At 39.9% G+C, this 21,576-nt stretch overlaps 1 protein-coding gene across 1 annotated transcript in view; it reads right to left on the bottom strand.

The window, feature by feature from the left end:
• PLXDC2 (plexin domain containing 2) overlaps positions 1-20,907 on the bottom strand; it is a 438,555-nt gene extending 417,648 nt beyond the window's left edge. Inside the window, exon 1 of the mRNA XM_029954388.1 lies at positions 20,049-20,907. Within this exon, the coding sequence (XP_029810248.1) occupies positions 20,049-20,160 (112 nt within the window). The 5' untranslated portion in view covers positions 20,161-20,907. The remainder of the gene's footprint in view (positions 1-20,048) is intronic.
• Positions 20,908-21,576: the final 669 nt, after the last annotated feature.

The raw sequence follows: 21,576 nt of genomic DNA, 5'->3' as shown, positions 1-21,576 counted from the left end.
TTGTAAGAAGAGAGCATTCCTCTAACAAATAGTTCAGAACCTGTTGGGTGCCAAGCCATGAGCAAAGGATCCAGCAGTGAACAGTAGACCAGATCTCTGCCATCAATGGTAATGGAGGGATAATATGTGGAAAAGATAAAGAAACAAAATTTTTGTGGGGGGAGGTATTTTCAGAGGGTGGAGACTATCTATTGAGTAGTCCACAAAGCCGCTGGGAAAGATGACTTTTGAACTGAGAAACCCTACTAACAAGAACACAGAAGGAGAGCCTGAGTGGGGAGCATATTCTGCATGAGAGGAAGTAGACAGCAAACAATCATGGTTTGTGATAAGATAAAGAGGTAGGCAGGCGTCTGCACATACAGGGCTTACAAGCCATAGAAAAGAGATCAGATTTTATACTTATATTAATGTAAAGACACTGGGAGTTTTTAAGTATGGGAGCAATGTGATTACATTTTTACCAGAAAAAGATAAGGTTTCATTGAACCTGGTCTCCTGGCCACAGTGGCATGGTTCTGAGGAGGACAATGCAGTCCTTTCCCAGAACTTTTGAACTCTAGAGTAGGAATATAACAGGCCAACACACTTTGGAGTGGCTGAGGCAGAGGCTACTCCCTGTGTATCCTGCCCTGTGGACCACCGAAGCAGAGGAAGGCTGACTAGAGAGGGACAGACAGGTACGAAATGACAGACTCTGTCCCCGAGGCCTGGCCACATTGTTCTTCTTGGGCTCTATGAGGCTTCGCCCCAATTCCTTGCTTTAATTAGCTAGTTCGAAGTTGGTCTCTCTCATTAGAGAGTTAGATGTATCATTGATGTTATTACTGTAGTTGTGGGTTTTCTCAAAAGTTAGCAGTCTGCATACACTATACATTGAAGTCTTGAAAAACTCTTTGGTGTATATTTAAAGAAACTAAGAACAGTGAAGCAGGTGCTCAAATGACAGCCCAAAGAAGGGGGGCGCAGCGCTGATTTCAAATCCACGTTTGCCTGACTTACAAGTGTTCCCTACTACCTAGCACCACTGGTGGGTTCCACCTGTAACTGAGACCAGCATATGACAAGATGGAACCCAAGAGGCATAACATGAAGGGCAAACCACCAGCCTGCAGTTAACTGTTGGCCCAAAAGTGTCCAATGTTGAAAATGGAAGAACATGGAGGCTCTTATCATCCAGGGTCAAAAAAGGTAAATCAGTACACAGGTATTGACTTTACCCAATGATGTGTCCCTTCTTTCAAAGTGGTGTGTAGTCAGCCTAGAGACAAGACTTACGAAGACTGCAAGTAAAAAATGAAATGTACAACTAATTACCAGATTAATAGGTGCTCACAATACATGCAGCAACTCAAAAAAAAAAAAAAAGTCAAAAAAATGTTAGAAGACCTCACAAAGGACTTTCTGGCAGTCACAGAGGCTACAAGACGTAAGTCATCATGAGTTGTTTTATATTAGTCCAATACTTCAGTCTTTGCTCTGTAAGATTAAATATTTGACTTAAATTTATCTTACACTTTTCAAAATTGTTTAAAGACTTCCCTTAAGGAGATTAACAAACTGATCTTTTTCATTGGGACATAAACACACTTGATCACAAATTTCAAATGTTGCATTTATGGTCATATGCTAGAAAACACGATAGAGCTTAAGTTATAAAATAACACATGAAATATCAAACACTGGTGTGGTTTTAATTCTTTTACACACAAATAAAGCATAACATTATGTCTATTCTGGACAAACAAGTGAGTATTGAGAACCTAGAAATTTTATTAAGAAAACATCACATAAATTCATGGAATTATAACAATTATTTTCTTCTTTTTCACCAAAACGCAAGTGATAGAAAGACTGAATGTTTTTATGATGGTGACTTTTTACTAATATCTTATCTGCTTAAATATTAAGAGTCTTAATTGAATACGAAATGAACTAAACAAGAGACTTATGTTTCTAGTTTGTAGGAAAGCATATGACAAAGCAATTTACATAGACAAACAATGATAAATGACCTAACAAGCTCCGTTACAAACCCAAGTATCACAGTATATGGATGCACATTTATGCTCCACATCAGCATTTCTGCATGTCTTATGAAATAATTTTCATCAATTTTGCATTTTATTGTTTTGGCTTTTGCAATACATTACAAAATTAAAATAAGACAGATAATTTAAGAAAACACAAACTAAGTAATTACCTTGTGGTGCATCTATTAATATCATTAAATTATCAGAACTTGACTTAACCATGCCATTTAAAAATTTTTTTAATTAAAACAATTTTAAGTACATTTATCTATCTTTGAGAGATAGAATGAGACACAGCATGAGCGGGGAGGGGCACAGAGAGAAGGAGACACAGAATCTGAAGCAGGCTCCAGGCTCTGAGCAAGCTTTCAGCACAGGGCCTGACATGGGGCTCAAACCCAGAAATCGTGAGATCATGACCCGAGCCAAAGTTGGACACTTAACCGACTGAGCCACCCAGGTGTCCCACCATTTTTCATCTTTTACTTTCATCTCCATTCATTCATTTCCTGTCTCCCATCTTCCAGATACACACACACACACACACACACACACACACACACACACACACACACTGAGGACATGGAGCAAAGTTCTAATTACTAAGATAAACAAATTTATAATCTATCCTGAAAGATAGTCTACAGATAAGAAGGATTTTTTGGTTTTAATATTTGTCTCATTTATTTTTTAATTTCAAACCTGCATAAGCTTAACTTGTTTTAATGTCAAGCTGGTCAGGAATGTCTTGCTGGGTAGCATATTACAGATGATAATAATCGCTCCTTTTAAACTCTTCTAACAATTTTATAAAGCAACTGTTGATAAAAACTCCTACTCACCTTGAAGGCAATTATGGAAGAAAATAAATACCTCTTTTATTAAGAGTTTGGCATTTCTCACTGACAAGGCAGTTCCAAAGTCTATTTTTTTTAAGTTTATTTATTTATTTTGAGAGAGAGAAAGAGTGTACACAGGTGGGGGAGGGGCAGGGAGGAAGGGAAGGAGAGGATCCCAAACAGGCTACACACTGTGAGTGCAGAGCCTGATGCAGGGCTTGATCTCACAAACCATGAGATCATGACCTGAGCTGAAATCAAAAGTCAGAAGCTCAACCAACTGAGCCACTCAGGCACCCTGAGTTCCAAAGTTTTTATGAAAATTTTTTTTTACTCTTCCTTCCTTGGTTTTTTATACACACATAACACATAAATGTTCACAAATATTTACTGAGCAGATGCTATGTGCCAAGCACGGTTTCAAGTCACTATAAAACTTCATCTTGAAAACAGCCACAAAAATTAAATACTGTGAAAAAGAACATCCCTCTTTCCTTACTTTATGAATTTAATTCCTGGTCTCCCTGTTGGTAAAAGAACAATGAAGTCATTACTCCTTTTCCTTCAGGGTATGATGTTGGCTTAACATTTTAAAAATGCCTGAAACTTAACAAATTGCTTTAAATATCCTTTTCTATAATACAGCTATTATTTATCTTGCTTCTACCATCTTATAGCCCACACTTAACTGATAAAGAAAACATTCATTTTCTTCTATTCCTATTTCTTAAGATGAAATTGTCTGATATTTTATTTGAGAGATTTCACAGATTTAACAACTTCAGGTTACATAAATGTGACATCACCTAAACCTTCATTAAATTTTTATTAGATATAGCAACAACCTTCTTACATGTGATATAATGAAGGGTTTCTCAAGCCAATTGGAGTTTTGGAGAACTAGGATCATCTTACTAGAGACAACAATTCTAACAGTATATTATATTTATAGCATGCTTATATTCTCAGTCAGCCTGCCTATCTACTGGCTGCTTCTCTCATACCTACAAGCAGGCTCAAATCCCCATCTCTAGCTCCCTTGATCCGTGCTCCCCTCTGGCTACTTCTTCCTCATCACTTCTTTCCCAGCCATATGTTTTTTGTTGTTGTTGTTGTTTTGTTTTGTTTTGTTTTTAAGATTTTAGTTTTGTCTGTAACCCTAACCTCCATTCATCTTTACCACTTATCCTACTGAAATCTGGCACTAGATGAGCCCCATTCATCCACCCAGAACACTCTTACTAGATCCCCAGATGACCCCTCTTTGCCAATTCCAATGGTTTGGCTTCTCCTCCCTCTCCATGTTGCCCTTTATCATTCTCCCACCTGGGTTCCTTTTTCCACTTATTTTTCCCAGATCACTCTCTAGGACTGTGATTCTGACCTTCTACTCCTATCTCCCCATGCTTCCTGTCTAGTTTCCACCACCATCATACTGATGATTCAACATTTCAGTCTCATCCAAGACCTTCACCTGGTAGATCTGATGATCTCTCCACAAGCATTTCAATGTTCAACACATTTAAAGCTGAACCCATTTTTCTATTCCCTAAACCACCTGAAAAATTCTCCCCTTACTGGAAGACTTCTTCACTTTCCATTCTTATTAATCCAATAGTTCCTAAATTCAGCTGTCTCCAGGTCTGCCCTTTCCTATGTGCTCTCAATACCAATGATAGATATCTTTCTAAAAGACCTGAGTCTGTTATTCAGTTGACAAAAATCTGTCATTGGCCAGCTGTCACTTTCAGGAGTGAGTCCAACATCTACCTATGGTAGATGAGTCTTTTCTTAGTCTTGCAATGATCATTTCCTCACAGGCAACTGCATTTACCCAGAGAGTCATAGTTTTCTGCCTCTAGGTTGTTCTGTGTTTGGAACGGATACACACTTCCACCCTCCTAGTGCTCACATATTCCTCAAAGCAAGACTGAAACAAACTCCTCCAGAAAGTCTTCCCTGACACTCTAGTCTAAGTCCTATGTCCCTACAACTTTCTCTGTTACACACACACACACACACACACACACACACACACACACACACACCCTTAGCATTATCTGGTTAATTTCCTATTTCCAATATTGCACTGTAACTGCTAGCTGGGAAGGTCTTTATTTTTTATCTTTACAGCACAATGTTTGGCACATAGAATATATCTAGCAAGTGTTTGTCAAATAAATAAATAATTCTTCTGAAAACTAAACTTCACCATCTACTCCAACATATGGCATATTAATCTCAACTTAATTCAGTCCTGTCATTTTGAAACAATGATAGAGTAGGTCAGTTTCTTTTAGTTTACAAATTAATCCAATTGGATAATGTGGATATCTTGAAAAATTATACTCACTTCTGATAACATTAGCAAAAAACGTATAGGCAAAAGGGTATTAAAGTGGTACCCTAGGCACTATACACTACACACATATAGAGACAAAATGAATATTGGTTTACCTCTCTCTTTATTCTCTCCCAGACTGTCTTTGGTATTCCCATTGATCTGCCTCTAAGAACTCTACACCTCACACACCTACACATACCTACACACCTACACACACACGCTCTTAGTGACTTCTTACTGTTCTTGGTCTAACCAGGGACCATGCCTGTCCCAGTCTGAACCTGAACACTGTAACTATCTCTTTACCACACCCATTCTAAGTAGGTTTCAAATAGAAAGGATGTGGGTGACCATGGTCTTTCCTTTGGATACTGAAATTTCCCAAGATACACTATCTAAACACAAGGCTTGACGCTAACAACCACTAACATGTCAGTGCAGGAGGCTAGAACATGAACAAAGAGTTGTTCCATTGCTCTCCACTAACACCAGGAGTGACTCCACCTCTGCAGCCCGTATACACAGGGCTGGCCTCCACTAAACCACCAATGGCTCTGGATAGTTGTGAGGAAAAATACTGAGTATGAAATACTCAGAAGACTTTAGATTTTTAAATACCTCCATTCATTTCTTCTTTTGACATTTATCTCCCATTCACTGATTAAATATTAGAATAGCGGTCTTACTCTTACACATATATTGCTTGCTTTTTCAGATAAATTCACGAAGACACAGGTAGCATACTGAACCTCTTTATAAATAGAGCATCACCATGCAAAAATGTTAACTTGTCGTCCAAGGGAATTGTGTAATGTCATATAGCAGTTTATCCCTAGAAGCAAGTATATTAATAAGGTCAAAGTATTGCTTTCTTGTGTTGGTGTAGACGACGCAGCAGAATTTTGTTTCGTGTCCTCAGCCCAGTCCCAGAAAAGGAAACTGTTTGGGGGAGCTTCATCACATTTTACACAACATGAGTTTGTAAAAAATAAATTCTTTTGAGTGTTCTTTTAATCCATGTTTTATTGGAATAATGTTCTTCAAGTCCAAATCGTGCCCTGGGCTATCACTGAGTGAGGGGGAGGCTTCTGAAAAATAGCAATGCTTTGCATTCCAAAACCTAGTCATGCAAGCTGAAGCCTGTTGGAGGTGTAGCCTGCGTGCCGTTCAGTGTTCACATGGTGTTAGAAGTGCTAACTGGGCGTATTTTTTCATAAACCTGCACCACTAGTACTGCCCACGAGGGTCACTAAACCAAAGTTGATATGATATTATCCCTGGCAGTTTGAAACATGGATACCCAATAATTAATATTTTTAAATTATTCATGAAAGCCTCCTCAGACTGCTCACCATTCTGCAGAGACTTCTTGCCTTGCTCTTCCTTTTTTCATCTTGTTTACATACCCTCTCAATTTACTGCTGCCATACTCCTTTATATTCCAATGGTAACCTTACCAACCATTAGAGAACAGAAATTCTTCACCAGTCACTATGACAGGGTGGACGGCTGAAGAAAGGAGGTTTCAAGGGTTAATATTCTTGCACAGCGCCACCCAAGCGGTAAATGGCAAAGCCATGGTTTGTACCCAAACCTGTTTGGCATCAGAAACACCCTCTAACAACCCAAAGGCAATGGAGTGATGTCTCCCCCGGAGCCCTCCCCACCTCACCCTGCCAGTCCCCCTCTGGCTTTGCTGCTCCTCAGGCACTGGTTTGTCCCTGCGTTAGGTCGTCCCTGTCGCAGTTATCCCACCAGATTCATGCTATGTGTGTGTTCATTTTCCCCTGCAGATCACCTTCCTTAAGTATAGAAACCATTTTTAAATTTTTACCTAAAACAGTGAACTATGAAATTAAATTGATTGAATGAAAAACATCTTCCTACTGAAATTTTCCTGTTGGAGGAATAGCTGAACTAATATGAAAATTAGGTGATGTGAACTTTATGAAGAGATTTCAAATTGTACTATGAAAATGTCATATATTTTATGCACACATCACACTTAAGTGTATAACATACGGAAGTCCCCAACTTAGGTATAAAGAATATGATTTAGAATGGCTAGGTTTCCAATTAACCTATAAGAGCCAATTCTACTTCTACTAAATGCATCAATATATTCCTCCACCCATTTAAAAAACATTGATTACTTATTGGATAAATGAAAGTCAATGCCTTCATTAGAAGTAAAACAGACATTAGTGGGCATCTACTCAATAAGTTAGTCAAGAAAATTTAAATTGAAAACCATTATGTGCTGAGTGCTATGTCTGAAATGTAGTTTTGCTATTTTTGTTTTATTTCAAAATTCTTAATGGACTGGAAAATTCCAATAAAAAAGCATGAAATAAAAAATAAACAAGTACTGGCTATAAATCAACTATTGTCTGATTAATGTATTTTTTTTTCTTTTCTTTCTTTTTTTTTTTTTTGCCTGTTAATTGTGGATAAAGATTAATGAACTAACATTAATGAGTTATAAGGCTTCCTCTTCTCTATTTCCTGGAAAGTTTATCCACAACAAAAATAAAATAATAAGAACTGCAGGGTAAATGACAGACACAAATAAAGCACAAAAAAATAAGAACCAGGTAAGGGAATTTAATGTGCAAAATGAGAAAGGAAGAAAATATTACTTGAGAAAAACAACAGAGAAGAAACTATTACAGTCACAATCTTCCACCTGATGCCTGAGATTTTAAATATTTTAATAGTTAGGAAATGGCACTCTATAAAGTGAGCTTATCTTGAAAGTTTATTTAACAAATATGTCTTGAGGGGCAATATGAGACTGCCAAGAAAAAAAAAAGTAAAACATGGTTTCTACCCTCAGTTTAGTGGGAGAAATAGTCATCAATCAAATAACTATTCAGATAGCAATATAATTTTTAAAAATACATATTTGCCAAGATTTTTCAGCGGCAAGTAAACAATTTCAACTCAAAAACTCAAACTTTTTGGTTTATGCTTTTGGAAAATCTAAGATTTCCTATACGTGGCTTTAGACTTTTATCTTCCCAATGCAGAAACTTCCCCAGAGGTATTTAAAAACAAAACAAAAACAAAAACAAAAACAGGAAGTGATGAATGTGAACCTGGAGGGGTTAGGTCAGGACCAGATTACTGAAGGCCTTGACTTTTTCCCTTGACTAAAAGGGAGGTTGACTGACTTGATGTCCATGACACATGGATACAATGAGTACTCACCTAAACAGGTGTTTAAGTGTCTTGGGGGAGCATGATATCTACGACAGAAGCTCCAAGGAGAACCCCGGAAAAGTCAGAGAGGATATTCGTGGTAAGGTGTTTTCCAGTAGAAATGGGTAAGAGATACTGAGCAGATAATATCATCTGTTCACACAATAAAACTACTATGGAATACAAAAAGAACTCTGGGCATGTTTCTAAAAAAACAAAACAAAACAATAAATAGACAAAGGTAATAAAAATGTGCCTAGAGAACAGCAAATATAAGTTGTAGAGCACACGCAAGATGCTGACCAAAACTGATGTAAACTTCACGAAGTGGATCCCATTTGGAACCTTGGAAGGAGTCAACTAACATCACTGAGTGCAGCATTAAGACATATCTTAGGCCCTTTTGTTGAAAATAACATTTACAAGGCTGCCCAGTGTTTTGCATCTGGAAATCTTTTAAATACCTAATCTTATAGAGTATTTCCTACTTTGCATCTTTAGCTTTGAGATAGCTGGAAAGCTGTTTATGCAAATTTCATGGTTTAGTCTCAAATTTTTATTTCATTCATTGTTTATCCATATGTTCTTTTAAACTATGGAATTCCCTCCAGAGAAGCAAATGAACCAATTTTAATATTTTTTAGACAATTCAAGTTGCTGAATTACTTTATAAAATACTAATTAATAAGTATAATTAACTAAAGTATTATCATTAAAGTATCTGTTCTCCCTAGCTTAACAAAGGACTTGATTATTCTTACACTGTCATTTGTAAATGAACTCTCAATTCTTCATAATGCATGAAAATTCCCTTACTCTGAAGTCACTTAATCTCTGGTTTGTATATATTTTACTATTGACATTTAAATCTGAGGCATGTTAAATTATGATTTAGAAATTCTGCCCAAAGAAATATGAAGAAACAAGGTAGAAACAAAATTCTATGCCTGAGTAATGAATCTGAACAAATACAGTATATCCTACAAGTGGAACGCTAACAAGATTCTTCTGTTGAACAAATCTTCAAGGAGGACTTCCTGTTCTTGGAGACAGAGATTCAGTGGTGATCAGTCACATTTGGCCTCTCACATCGGGCAGCTTACAGTCAAATGAAGACACAACCACACTATTGATGATAAGTGATATTATGAGGACCTGTAAAGTGCACTTTGGCGAGGTATTCATCTCAAACTGGGAGCTGGCAAACACTACAAAAATTATTCAGTGTGCCAAAATTCATATCAAATATGAGACCTGAAGGGCAAATCGCCAAAGAGAGGAGGAAAGCATGCTCCAAGAAGGAAAGGCACGCACAGTTTTCAGAGAGGAGAATGCGCTGGGGAATGGGTGACCAGAAGGGAGGAAGTGATAAATTTGAACCCAGGGAGGGAAGCCAGGACAAAAATTTTGAAGGCCTTGACTCTAGAGCAGTAGGAAGGCAGGAAAGCATTTTCAACAGAGGAGTGGCACAGCCAGATTTGGATTTTAGAAAGAGCTTTCAGGCTGTGGAATGAAGAATGGATTCCAGCAGGACAATTTTGGAGGCAAGGAGTGAAGCTGTTGAAGTAAAGGAGGCTAGGAAAAATGGTGGCCTGCTGGAGCCAGGACGATGGAACCAGGGAATGGAGAAAAGCAGTCTGGAGTCAAACATCAGTCCTGAGCTTTAGAAAAATTAGCTTCTTATTGGCTCTGCCTATTTTACAAACCACTCTCCTAAAAACAGCTTGAGAAAACTGACATTGCACAAGTCTGGCTTCCTGCATAAAGCTGTTTTGCAATGTCCAGACAATGAGACTGTAATCTGCAGAATGACTTTAAATCATTGCTTGTTTTTAAAAATACCTAAAATGAACAACAGATGTTAAAAAGATAATGAAGGCTAAATCACAAAGAAATAAAACAGACTGCCTGCCTTGTCAGTTGACTCCTGATTAACAAACACCCAGACAAGGACCCATGAGTACAGAGCAACGGCCAGTTTTAAACCGTGTTGAGGTGGAGATGCGGTTAGGATTCTCAACTCCAGTAAATTGTAACCATTTAAATTATAAATGCCTGTAGTCTAAATAAAATCATAAATCTATTATCTTTAAATGGTAGTAATTTGTAAAGTGCACTTGCTTTCGATATAAATCTCCCATGAAATTGATATTAATTAATTAAAGAGCAAACATTAAGGAGAATCCTAAATCCAGGGGCTTTTGCCATACTCACCAGAGCTGTTTCTTATGAAGGAGAAAACCTAGTTTTCCCAATTACTGCTCTGCTTGTCTAGTGATGGGTTACTGAAAGGGACACTGTGAAAATGTCACAATTTTCACATATTATTTCCTAAGTGCTCACCTCTCATTTTTTGTAGTTTCCAAGAAGTTAGGAATTAACATTCTTTCCCTCAGTTGAGCTGTTCATTTTAATTAACCTATGGTTTCTACTGGTATTTCCTAAGAAACAATTAGAATGGACCATCAGCTTCATGATGTGATCAGGAAAACAGCACTAGCCCTCCATCTAAGGACATTGTTTCAACTAAAAAAGATCATTGCCGAATAGTCCCTATTAACAATTCGTTATAAAGTGCCAGGGTACTAGTTCTGGCTTTTAGCTGTTGTAGTAAAGAAATCACAGTGTCTCCAAGTTGTTTAGAAATCGAAATCTTTACGAAATGACCCTGAGATTTAGTATGATTTCAAACGAAGTCCAATAGAGGATTTAGTGAAAACTGAAAAGTTTATTCCAGGAAGAGAGTAGAAATGCCAAGAGTCTTCTAGAATACCCACGATACTTCTGAAGATCAAAAACAAAGGAGACAGGTTTGCCCGGCCAGATGTACTTGTTATAAAGCTAAAGTAATTAAGACTGCGTGATATCCACACAGAGATAATTACCCGGGGTCCCCCGCCCGACCTTTATCTCTGAAGTACGCAATCTTGGAATATCTAGCAGGACTTGTCCCAGGCATTATCTTTCATAGAAGAACATTCATAAGCCAAACAACCCATGAATTCTGTCTTGAAGTATAAGCTAAGTAACCCCTGTGCATGAACCTGAAGACAGACATACGCAAGGACATGGGTAGCAGGAGTGTTTAAGCCTTCTCTGATTGATTACCTGCACTGATTGATGGAAGACGGACAAGTCAATGGTGGGGAAATAACTAGAAAACTCGAATCAGTTACGGAAAAATTAGGACGGACACATACATGTGTACAAAACAGCAAGTGATGTTATTATCATTATGTCAAAGTGATTAATTATCACACAATTCAGCCTCAACCAAAATTGTTTTATAACATATTCATCAGTATTTTGCAAGTCTTGCCGTATCAACCAATGGTACAATACTCTGATATACGAAATATTTTAACACATCCTTCATGTCAAATTAAATGCTTTCATAAAATTCATTTAATTTGAATTAAAGAAATTTAATCTGAATACAAGAAATTTTTAAAGCTATGTAAAAATTTAAAATACAAGTTATAAACCAAAACAGATACAAATATACATCACCCAAGATATATGATAGCCTATGATGTTATCAGCTATGAAAATAAAATATCAAGCAATATCTTTGTAAATACAGCAAGAATGCTCTCAAGCTGATGTGAAATGACATTTTTTTTAACTATGTCAATTTTATTTTTATTTTAAAAAATTTTTCTAACATCTATACTTTTTGAGAGACAGTGTGAGGGAGGGAGGGGCAGAGAGAAGGGGAGACACAGAATCTGAAGCAGGTTCCAGGCTCCGAGCTGTCAGCACAGAGCCTGACACAAGGCTCAAACTCATGGAGGGCAAGATGATGACCCGAGCTGAAGTCAGACGCTTAACCAACTGAGCCACCCAGGAGCCCCAAAAAAGTCAACTTTATTTTTATAGGCATCCAGAGTTTTTAAATAGGTATTAAAATACTCTTTAGATTTTTGTTGTGTGAACAAATAACTTCAAATGCCTCTCTCTAGTCCTACTCCAAACAGGAACCAAAAAACAAAAATGCAAATACTTAATATTGTATTTTGTCATTCAGTTTTTGTTTCTTAGTTTTTCATAGTTCAAGTACCTATATACAGTATACTTTAGTTTTAAACATAAAATTATGGACTAGCAAAATAATTCAGAGATTGATTTTCTTTTTAATCAAAAGTTCAGGACAGGATTCCTTTATTTTTTTAAATAATTTTTAATGTTTATTTTATTTTTGAGCGGCAGAGCACAAGCCAGGGAGGGGTAGAGAGAGGAGGAGATACAGGATGCGAAGCAGGCTCCAGGATCTGAGCTGTCAGCACAGAGCCTGAAGCAGGACTCAAACTATGGACTGTAAGATCATGACCTGAGCCAAACTCAGTGCTCAACCAACTGAGGCAGCCAGGCGCCCCAGGACAGGATTCCTTTAAATAGTAAGCATCCCTATGCTGTGAGATTAAGATTCAGTATACCGTAAATCATTTCACATACATTTTCCATGAGTATCTCGTAGTGCAGCTTACAGTGATGTCCTGAAGGAAATGGAGAGCAGGAGGAGAGAGTGCAGCCAAAAGAAGTCAAGGACAACACTGAACTTGCTCCCTGCTGTCTGCACAAGGTCAGTGGGCTCTTTTGACCAAACAAATGAACAACTTACCAGTTAAGTAATCAGATTTGTTGTGTCAGTGACAGCTATGGTCTGTTTCTGGAGAGAATTAAACAAATATGCATAATAGAAATACACCCTAGAAGACCATTTTCACATCTTAAAATCATGATTATTTGTAAATTTCATTTTCTAAATTGATAAATTCTGCCTTTCCTGCTTCTCTTTTAGGGCTTAGGGAAATCAGTATTTTATTGGATGTCCGGATTATGGTTTCAGAGAGAAAAAGTTGGGGGCTACTGCTACCAACAGGTCTACATACATAATTAACAACTGTCTTAACTTAAAAACTACCACCTAAAAACAAACAAGCAAACAAACAAACAAACAAACAAAAAACCAAACATCAGTGCATGCTGAATACTCTAGATTCCAACTGGACCAAAAAAACCATCATCCTGATGGAAATAAATAATGGTGTACTTACCAAGGCTCATGCTTAAAGAAACTATGCCAGCTTCGTTTACACTCCTCCGATCACTGAACACCTCAAGGAGCATGTAGAAAATTGACTTTTAAATATTCTGATTTTTATGCAATTTATCCACGGGGCAAATCCTTTACATTCTCTCTGTATTCTCAAAGCCTTCAATGAGCTAAGCACCTACAGGATGAGACCTTGAGCAGTATGAATTCCAGGAAATTTTTCCAATTAATTAGTGAAAAATAATAGGTGAGGAGAGGGAGGAACTCAGGAAAAAGACTCCAGAAAACAAAATGGAAGTCATTCTGCAATTCTTGCCTTTATGACCCTCACAGCAAAACCACAGGACTCTCTCTGCTCTAACATGTGAAGTAGAAACAGTGACTGTTGCCCGATTTTAATTTAGAAGAGGAGAGCAACTCATGCTTGCTTCTGTTTGGATGACCTCGAGGGGAAGAGATTACAAATCTACATTTCACGGAAGGCCACCTAGTTTCGGACTGCATATTCAGATGTGCAACCTTTAACAAGCTATACTAATACCAAACAGGTCCCTGATGAGGTCTCAGATTCTATTTAAATACCCAAATCTGACCATTATGCCATAACTCACCACCTTTTTAATTAAAGAGGGCGAAATAAGAACTTGACAAAGAACAAATACTTTGAAAAATGAGTTCAAAGTCCAGTTACCACATAATGTAGAATATTTTATATTCTCTTCGTTCCTCAGATACTACTGTGCTAATTTGACCAGGCTCTATGTGACTCAAGAAAGAGCGGGAGAAACTGCCTTCATAAAAGCATCACTACTTAGTCTGTCATTCTTCAGGAAGTCCTCAGTTGAACGGAATCATTGTCTGGAGGATAGTGAGGGAAGACATCCTGTGTGAACCTTAGTGAAGAAGAAAGACTTCTCAGAGTGCAGTACTATAAAGAGATAATTAAAGCTTTGAGAAAATGTGCTCGGAATAAAGGCTGAGGACTGGAATTAGTCAGACTAAAAGAGGGCTGAAAAGCAACTTAGTAATATATAGCTTTATGGATTGTGGTAATTGCTTTTTATTTACTTATTTCCCATCTCTGAAACAACTACAAGACAAGATTTTAAGTAAGGAAAGTTGGACAAAAATAAAGAAGAGGAAAGAGAACAGGGCACCTGGGTAGCTCAGTCGGTTAAGCATTTGGCTCTTGATTTCAGCTCAGGTCATGATCTCATAGTTTGTGAGTTTGAGCCCCATTTTGGGCTCTGTGCTGACCTCTCTCTCTCTCCCTCTCTCTGCCCCTACCCCGCATGGGCTCACTCTCTCGCTCTCTCTTTGCCTCTCTCAAAATAAATAAATAAGTGTATTTTTTAAAAAGAAGTAGGAAAGAGAAGATGGTAAGCGGGTCCACAAAAAAATGAAGTCCAGAAAGTGTACATACTTATTGGAGGTAGGCTACAAACTGTGCTCTGGGCTTTCAAGAAACCAAATTTTAACAGGTAATGCATCTGGTCACTATGCACCATGTCCAGAAGACAGAAATAAACTAATTCAGAAGAACAACTGTATCTGTTATTAAGATACAAAATTTCTCTCCTTTTTTTCTCTCTCCTGTGCCCTCACCTACTCAGAGAACAGATGATCATGGTACCACCCATTCCCTGCCCCAAAACAACCACCCTAACAAGTTTTAGGAAATAGCCTTATTTATCTATTTTATTTTTATTTTTAAAATTTATTTATTTTTACTTTGTTTTTTTTTCAAGGGATCCTTCAGTGCAGGTTGACGACTTGAGGCCTGACCACAATTCAAGAGTAATTTCTCAAAGAACTAAAACTGTTAAACTATTTAATAGTGTTAATCTCTGCTGAAAATACATTGCACTATATGTCTATATAGACATATATGCATATACATTTTCATATATATATGCACACATATACACATACACACGTACTGTATTTAAAGGTGTTAGATTAAGAACATGAGGAAAAATTCATTCAGAAAACAGAAATATAATTGAATGACACAATGAACTTTTTAAAAGTTCTATCTATTAAAAAAAGATTTAAGGTAAATATTATCCACCATAAGCATTATAAAAGTTCAGAAGACCCCTGGACCCTACTCTCTTGTTTTAAACAATCAAGTCTATAAAATCTGTCTATATATTCATTTCCAACTTATTGGTGGAAAAAGTCATAAAACAGGGTAAAATGCACTTTCCAGAAGTCGCCCAAGGTGACATTCAATGCGACAGTCCAGCTTGAACTGCAATTCCATTCAGTCCGGTCAGTTCAACAGCTATTTACTGCATGCCTGTGTGTGAGATGCCTGGGGGGTTCACAAGTGAATGGACCATGACCTCCAGAACGTGATCTGTGGTCTAAGAAAGTATCTGAAAGAGATGCAGAAATGGGATGGAGGGAAACAATTGCTTCCACTATCAAGCGGATTCAAACAAACAAGTGCCTTTAAAAAGGCATAGAAATTCCCAGAGGGTTCTGAGATATCATGTCCTTTTGTGAACTGTGTCACTTGAGATAAGGCTGTAAGAAAAAGCAGGAGGTGGGCACATGGAGACATATGAGGGAAGAACGTGAAGGAGGACTGGAAAAAGGTAGTTACCCAAGGCACCTCCTCAGGGAGGATTAAGGAGCCTCCACTGGTGAGAGTGTTCAGAAACAGGGAGAGGAGGGAAAGCGAAAACTTAGGTCCAGTCCACATGATAATGACCTTGGAGGCCATGGTGAAGACATAGTAGGAAACCGCTCAAGACTTCAGACCTCATGATCACAGCTGTTGATCAGTTCATTAATCTTCATAAATATTCTGCTTCTACAATAGGAAATACCTCTTAGAAAGCAAAAAAAACAAAAAAAAACAAAAAAAAAAACCCAGAGACAAAACTAATTGTAAAGTATCCATGTTGTCTACTTCTCTGCAGGCAGAGAAGAAATCTGTTTACAGCAAATTAGTATCTTCTGTTACTAAGTTTTACTCAAGTACATTCTACTTGATAAAACTTAACAAATGCATAAACTGTCCTACTTAATAATTATTTCAAATCTCTGTGCAGGCATCCATGAATTAAAAATCTTACCCAACCTTAGGCTTCAACTTGTATCAATTCTCTAAAAGAAAAAGACTCTCACATTTTGTGTTTAAAAAATTTTTGTATGTAATCATGAGTCACTGATTTATTAAAAATCAACCTGGAGTTCTTGGGTGGCTCAGTTGGTTAAGTGTCAACTCTTGATTATGGCTCAGGTCATGATCTCACAGTTTGTGAGTTCGAGCCCTGTATCTGGCTCTGTGTTAATAGTAAGGAGCCTACATGGGATTCTCTCTCTCTTCCGTTCTCTCTACACGCCCCCCCCCCAAAATAAAATAAAATAAAATAAAATAAAAATCAACCTACCATTCGTTCACTAATCTGACCTCTGTATACTTTATAGAGAATATTCACTTGATTAACCTTCTGTTATAATTTTATCTTCTGGTATATATGCAAACAAAAAATTTATACTAATCTCTTATTGGTGTTGATAAAAACTATTTAGTATGGCATATACTATTCATCTATGTGTAGATTACATTCATTCCTAAAGATAATTTATTATATAATGAACTTTTTGTCGTAAGAGATATCTGAAAGCTATATTGTTGAGAATTCCACAATAATTTGTTAAAACTCTCCAACAGTGATACAAAAGAAGATATTTTAATTTTTTTACTATACAAACACACCACAAGAATGTATTCAAAGTATAGATTTTCATGGGGTACCTGGGTGGCTCAGTTGGTTGTGTCTCACTTCGGCTCAGGTCACGATCTCACAGTTCATGGGTTTGAGCCCCAGCTCAGAGCCTGGAGCCCGCTTCAGATTCTGTGTCTCCCTCTGTCTCTGCCCCTCCCCCACTCACAGTCTGTCTTTCTTTGTCTCTCAAAAGTAAATAAACATAAAAAAACTTTTTTAAGTATAGATCTTTACATGTAGGAGGTACTAAATAAATGTTGAATGAAAAGTTAATATCAATGAACACAGGAAATAAACACTCATTATTATAAATTTCCACTCATTTATATGTGATAAGCTTAAATACCAAAAAAAAAAAATACTGCGCATAGGAAAAACAAAGTATTGAAGATCATTAATCTGAGAGATTTGGGCAAGAATGGGAATAGGAGAAATTGGTAGTTCCTCTGCCCTCTGGTGGCAATAAAATCAACTGCAGCATTTTCTAAAGTAATACATAATTAAATGTTCCTGTTATGAAATCAGATATTTTTCTCCTGTGCCAAAATGTCTGTGATAAAAATCCTGATTGCTACATGGCAAATTTCAAGACTGTTGGCCTCTTTAAAATTTTCCCATAGTGAAATTTTAGCTATTTACAAAGGAAATTATTTTTTCTTCTATTTCATTGCTATATTGTATTTATAGCAATGAAAAATAACCATTTAACTTCAAGATTATTCAAAAACTATATGTAGACTGGTATCCAGTAAAGAAGCTACTTCAGTTTGCAATAAATCTCTAGAACACTAAGAAATTTAAAACTATTCACTTTTTACTCAAGCCTATAAAAATATGGGGTTCTAGAGTAATTTTCCACCACAGATACTAGTTTATAATTAGTTTATAATACCTGTACATTTATGTTGAACAATTTAGGTGTTTTATAATCTCCACAGCTTTTAATTATCTGGGCAATCTTAGAGTGAATGTTCACTTCATCCTCAACTTGAGAATTTAGAATAGGAAAATGTATACATATTCTTTTCTCAGTAACATACCATTAATGAAAGAAGTTCATAAAAAATAAATATCTGCTGATCTTTGTTGTTTCCCCCCCCCCTGTAAATGCATTATTTACACCCAGTGCCAAAGAAGTTTTCAAATAAACAACTTTGGAATGCATTTTGGCATATACATCTCTCTCATCTCCTTTGGGATGAAGTCAATTGTTTTATTTAAGCATTTACTTATTCCATGAAAGGAGCCCTACCATATGAGTACCACAGGGTAAAATCAATGAAATGTAGCAGACAAATAAGCAGAAAGGATAATCTGACAACATTCCTGATAAAGAACAACCTATGTCCATTTATGCAGAACAAAACTATACGTGACAAAGGCAAATCACCATCAAGAAAACTGGAGTTTTAAAGTGTTTCACAGTTTTAAAAGCGTTGTTATACATGTTGCCCACTCCGCCCAACCCACACACCCTTCCAATCATCAACTGGAGTGCAGAGTCAGAATCTATGTGTTCTCTATAAGAATTTACACCAGGGGCAGAGACAGTGTTTTTAGCTGATTTCTAGCTCTGATTGGTGAATTTCACTGAAGGGCTTTCTCCAAGATTCACCTCACCTGGAATCCCCAGGTGACTTCGGTAAGCTTCCATCTGCGACTTTCACGTTTGACATTTGTGGACACATGTATACCTTCTGACGAATCACTTACCAACACCACCACCACTACCCTAGACTTCATTATTAAAACAAAACGAAATCTTGATTACGCAAATCAGAAAGTTTGTGTTTTCTTTCCTTTTTTTCTTCAAGTGTTTTTTGTTTATTTCACCTCCTCTCCAAGTCTGAGTTCACACATTTCTGCCAAGGTCTCTCTGCCTGTTTCTCCACTTTCTTCCTGAGGGGCAGAAAGGGTGAGCAGGCACCCAGTTCTGAGAGCAGGGTCGCGGGAGGCACCTGAACCTCCGGCTTAGCTTCCAGCCTAGGAGAGCCAGCGGGTCGCGGGCGGGGTGTTGCTCCGCAGGCTCCGAGCTGGCCCCGGGGGCGCGGCTCCCGGCTGGACGCTCACCCGGCTGGCATGCGCCTGGAGCGGCCACAGGGATGATGCGAAGGCCGGGTCTCCGCGCTGGGGGATGTCAAGGCACTTGGTCAAACCCCGGACATATTCGGGCCTCTGTCTGCGAAGCCGGCCGGCGGAGGACAATGGGGACAGGGACTGGTCTCCAGAGGCGCGCCCACCCCATTTCTGCCACCTCGGCGCCGCACCTACACGACCCACGTCCAGAGCCCGTTCAGCCCCACACACGAAAGACAACTAAGGTGAAGATCGCTTGGGGAAGAAAAGGGCTCCCACAAGAAAATTTCTCCAGCTGGGGGAAACCCTGCAATCCCCGGCTGCCACTGCGTCCCCCACCCACGGCCCCCATCACGCACTCGCTTAGTTTATCGCGGCAGCAGAGAAGCAGGAGGAGCCAGAGAGAAGACTTCCCAGGGATGCCAGTTCTGGGAAAGGTATCTTCAGAAGGCTTGCTCTTACACACCAGAGCCCCCTCTGGGCGACTTGGGGAGACAGTACCAACCCCTGTCATTCAGGTGAAGGAAGCCCGAAATCCTCTAGGAAACCTCCAGTCCCCGTCTCTAACCAAGCCTCTTTTCCCCATTCGGAAAGCCCAAGTTTACCCAAAAGCAATTGCAATAACTTTCCCAAGGGCAGACAGATGAGGTGCGGGGGGGGGGGGGGGGGGGGGGGGGGGGGGGGGTGAGAATGGAGGGGAGGTGCCAGCGAAATCTTCAGTTGCGCAAAAAATCAACAAGCTAAAGTGCATCTTACCATTGATTTGGTTTCCAGGCTCCCCTTCAGTGAACTGAAAACGGTCCATTAAAAAGTGGCAAAGTAACACAACTCCTGCAGCGGCCAGGTCTGCCCTCGGGAACCTCGCCATGCCGCCGCCGAGACCTCCCTCCCCCTCCCCGCCAGTCCTTCCCAGGCGCCGGGTGGTTGGAGGCTCCGAGTAGTAATCGGGACGGTGGGGACGCTGGGGCCAAGCGCTGCGGACCAGTCTGGCTGAACCTGGAGGCCTTTGTAAATTTCGACGGGATTTCACACTCAGGAGCTGGGAAGAGGAAGGGAGAGCCAGCGGGGGGTGCCGTCCTCTCCGGACCTCCGAGTCTCTCTTCGCAACTTGCCACAACACTCGAAGCCCTCACCCCGGACACTGGACACCAACGGCAAGGAGGAAAGGCCACTTGCAGCCGGGGCTAGTAAACTCTCGTTTCCGCACAGGCAGCGCCACCCGGGTGCCCGCAGACAGTGACTTCCGAGCCCCCGCGATATGCTCCACTGGGTTCAAAATAGATCTAATTCCATAGCCAGCGCGGCTGCCTCCTCCAAATCCAAGAGGGCTGTCGGCTCACAAGGAACTTTCCCCAGTGTTGGGATGGCCCTGGCGGGAGGTTTGGATTTGCGGGAAAGGGGTTAATGTGGGCTGGCGAAACCCCTCCGACAAGTTTTTCTTCTTCTCTTCGCCCGACGCAGGGCGCGCGTCCTTTCTCACAGCCGGAGGGATGGGCAGCTCTAAAGAGTTGAGCCCAGTGAAAGCTCAGGCAGCAGCAGTCTAAGGTCCGAAGCCAGGAAAAAAAAATTTAAAAAAATAAAAAAGGAGAGAGAGAGAGACAGAGAGAGAAACAGAGAGGAGGAGAAAAAAAAAAAACAGATAAAGAAGGGGGAAGGAAGAGGAAGAAGAAAGAAATGGGGGGGCGGGGGAGTCAGGCCAAGACCTATCGGGAAAGGGTTCCTCCTGGCTAAGGAGGAGGTGGCTACAAGCCCCGCCGAGCCCCGGGAGTTTGGTGGCGGAGGAGGCGCCGCCGCCGCCGAGCTCCCCCGCGCTTCTGCTCCACACTTTGGGGAGGGAAGGCAGCCTGCAATTTGCCAGATCTGCCGCTGCACCCTCCTCCCTCCTCCCTCCTCCCTCCCCTCGCTCCTTCAGGCTTCTCCCACCTACCTACCCGAAACCGGCAGCCAGCACCGACCTGTCCAATGGCTGCACTTTCCTCGGGGCTGGCCGTGAAGTCGCCGAGAGATTAAGCCGGAGAAGAAAAGCAAGGGGCAGAGAGAGGGCAACTCCAGCCCTGCGCGCTCCCAGCAGCCGACCGCTCGGAGAGTCGGGAGCCGAGGCGAGAAAGGCGAGCTCGGCGCGGAGCGCCGGGCTGCACCTCCGCGCCGCCGGGGCGCCATCCAGCACCCGGCGCTTGCCCTTTGCAGCTGCACCGGCGGCGCCGTCGCCCACCTGGCCCCCAGGCCGCCTCCTTCGCGCCCGGCTGCGGGGGGTCATAGCCCCGCTAGGCACCCGGTAGATGTC

The sequence above is a fragment of the Suricata suricatta genome, chromosome 10 (assembly GCF_006229205.1).
Source record: "Suricata suricatta isolate VVHF042 chromosome 10, meerkat_22Aug2017_6uvM2_HiC, whole genome shotgun sequence".
Lineage (NCBI taxonomy): Eukaryota > Metazoa > Chordata > Mammalia > Carnivora > Herpestidae > Suricata > Suricata suricatta.
The sequence above is the reverse complement of the archived record's forward strand: the minus strand, read 5'-3'. Positions and strand labels throughout refer to the sequence as shown.